General features: G+C 41.0%; 1 protein-coding gene across 1 annotated transcript; it reads right to left on the bottom strand.

The window, feature by feature from the left end:
- Positions 1-247: 247 nt before the first annotated feature.
- On the bottom strand, positions 248-1082 carry SARC_13694 (hypothetical protein; the record flags this gene model as incomplete). The annotated part of the gene is made up of 1 exon (XM_014292177.1): positions 248-1082. A coding segment is annotated over one exon (835 nt), but the record flags the coding sequence as incomplete, so codon positions are not given.
- Between the last annotated feature and the right edge of the window lie 2157 nt (positions 1083-3239).

Here is a 3239-nt window from a genome sequence, read left to right as displayed (position 1 = left end):
TAACATTGGGCAGGCGTGTGTAGTAGAAGTTAAAACCTATGCACATACATATACATAAAGCTCTGCAAACAGACACAGACATCCATCCCACTCATCCCCACTACACACCTCTCATCGCTGTCTGATTACAGGTCAATAACATTGGGCAGGCGTGTGTTGTAGAAGTTAGAACCTATGCACATACATATACATAAAGCTCTGCAAACAGACACACAGACATCCATCCCACTCATCCCGCCCTTTACACCTCTCATCGCCGTCTGAGTACAGGTCAATAACATTGGGCAGGCGTGTGTTGTAGAAGTTAGAACTGGTGCTGCCAGATCGCGTCACCGCATCATCCACAGACGCGAGACTGGTGCCGCTTTCCACGCTTCGGATACTCGCCGCACTCGGCCGCCTGAGGCAGACACTTGTAGCTACACTATTTCCACCTACATTTTTTGCACCTACACTATTTGTACCTGCACTACTGACACCTACATTGCTTGTACCTCCATCTCCAGACTCATCGTCCTTCTCGCTTGCCCTGTCCGAATGTGCGGCGATATGGCTGTGGTTGGATGCGGTCCTACATATGGGAACAGGTGCAGGTGCAGGTTGGGTGTCTTTAGTCACCCCAGACAGTTTCTCGATGCCTATGTTTATACTGGTGCTTTCGCTGAGAGTTTGTTGGCGGTACGTCCGGGTGTCCAGGTTGGTGGTGTCATCCGAGCTCTCGGTTAATTGTCCACTACCAGCCTCGGGTGCGACACTCTCCTCCGCTGCTTGTATATGTATACCCACACACGCTGCCGTGTCTATATCTACCTCCATCTCTATATCTACCTCCACCTCTATATCCATGTTTATGTCACTCTTCTCGCTGAGTTTCTTCATCAGATTGGCTACGCTGGCGTCTGGCTCTGACTGTCTGGCCTGCGGCGACGCGCGCTTAGTATACTGCAACGCTGATATCTGCGCGCTGGGATGCGCGTTGTAATCCGCGTCGTGCAGGTCTGTCATGCGGCGCATGACCTGTGACCGACTCCGCGCGGGCGACTCGTCACAGCCACTGCTGGCCATCATTGCCACCGGTGTGCCTGTTGGTGGAATGGTATATAGTATATAAGGTGTTATGTGGTACATAAAACTGTATATGGTATATATATATATATATAAGAATTTAGTATATAAGTATTGTATAGTATATAAAAATTTATATAATATATAAAGTAACATATATTATACAAATTGGTTTATAATATGTATAATATTATATAGTATATAAAATGACATGTAGTCTATAAATTGATGTATAGTATATAAAGTGTTTTATGATAAATGTATATATAAAGCATAGGTGTTGGTTATGACTTTGATCTTGGTCCTTGGTCTTGATCTCGGACAAAGTTGTCTGTAGGTTAACATGCATGTGAGAGTGTGGTGGTGTGTACAGCTCCATTGGGAGAGGGACAGAGAAACACGCACTATTGCTACTCTTTATCACATACTTGTCCCATACAATACACACATGCTCTATAGTTTAACGTGTGAGTGAATGTGTGATAGCATGGAGAGGCATATGCATAGTACCACGCACCACGGCAACTATTACATCCTTACCCTGTAGTTTAACGTCTAGGTGAGTGTGTGATGGCATCTACAACATCATTACATACGACTAACAAGTATAGTACCACCCACCATTGCTACTGATAGGTCCCTATTACATCCTCACCCTACAGTTTAACGTCTAAGTGAGTGTGTGATGACAGGTACAACGTCAGTACATACGATTCACAAGTATAGTGCCACAGTGAGTATGTGATGGCAGATACAATATCAATACATACGATTAGCAAGTATAGTACCACCCACCATTGCTGCTGATAGGTCCGTTATGTGACATCCCCGTAGATCGGCATTTGCCCAGCCTCGCGTGGTTGAGATCACACGTGTCTTTGCCATCTAAACTGGCCTGGCTCTCCCTCCGCCGCGTGCTGGGTGACGTAAGGTCTGTGAACGGAATAAGGTTTTAAGGTTTCAGGGTTTTAGGGTTTTGAAGATTGAATGCAGACATTCACAAGTGTACGCTTGAGTGCCCCATTTATACTACTGAATATGGAATGTACTAACATATGATAGTATATAGTTATATAGATACAAATACACAGGTCGTGTATATAGGCACACTTACATACTGCCATATTCTAGTATGAGTTACATAGACACACTTACACAGGTAGTGTATATATGCACACTCACATACTGTTATATTCTAGTATAAGTGGCATAGACACACTTACACAGGTAGTGTACATAGTCACACTTACATAGTGGCTATCGTTATATAGATACACATAAACAGGTAGTATATATACTCGCACTTACATAGTTGCTATAGATACATGGATATACTGACACATTACACAGGAAGTATGTATACTCGCACTTACATAGTTTCTATAGATACATGGATATACTTACACAGGTAGTATGTATACTCACACTTACATAGTTACTATAGATACATGGATATACTAACATAGGTAGTATATATACTCGCACTTACATAGTTGCTATAGATACTTGGATATACTGACACATTACACAGGAAGTATGTATACTCGCACTTACATAGTTGCTATAGATACATGGATATACTTACACAGGTAGTATGTATACTCACACTTACATAGTTGCTATAGATAAATGGATATACTTACGCAGGTAGTATATATACTCAAACTTACATAGTTGCTATAGATACATGGATATACTTACACATTACACAGGTAGTATGTATACTCGCACTTACATAGTTGTTATAGATACATGGATATACTAACACATTACACAGGTAGTATGTATACTCGCACTTACATAGTTGCTATAGATACATGGATATACTTACACAGGTAGTATGTATACTCGCACTTACATAGTTGCTATAGATATATGGATATACTTACGCAGGTAGTATATTTACTCGCACTTACATAGTTGCTATAGATACATGAATATACTTACACATTGCATAGGTAGTATGTATACTCGCACTTACATAGTTACTATAGATACATGGATATACTAACACAGGTAGTATATATACTCGCACTTACATAGTTGTTATAGATACATGGATATACTTAAACAGGTAGTATATATACTCGCACTTACGTAGTTGCTATAGATACATGGATATACTTACACAGGTAGTATGTATACTCGTACTTACATAGTTGCTATAGATACAT

This window comes from Sphaeroforma arctica (genome assembly GCF_001186125.1).
Source record: "Sphaeroforma arctica JP610 unplaced genomic scaffold supercont1.3604, whole genome shotgun sequence".
Taxonomy (NCBI): Eukaryota; class Ichthyosporea; order Ichthyophonida; genus Sphaeroforma; species Sphaeroforma arctica.
The sequence above is the reverse complement of the archived record's forward strand: the minus strand, read 5'-3'. Positions and strand labels throughout refer to the sequence as shown.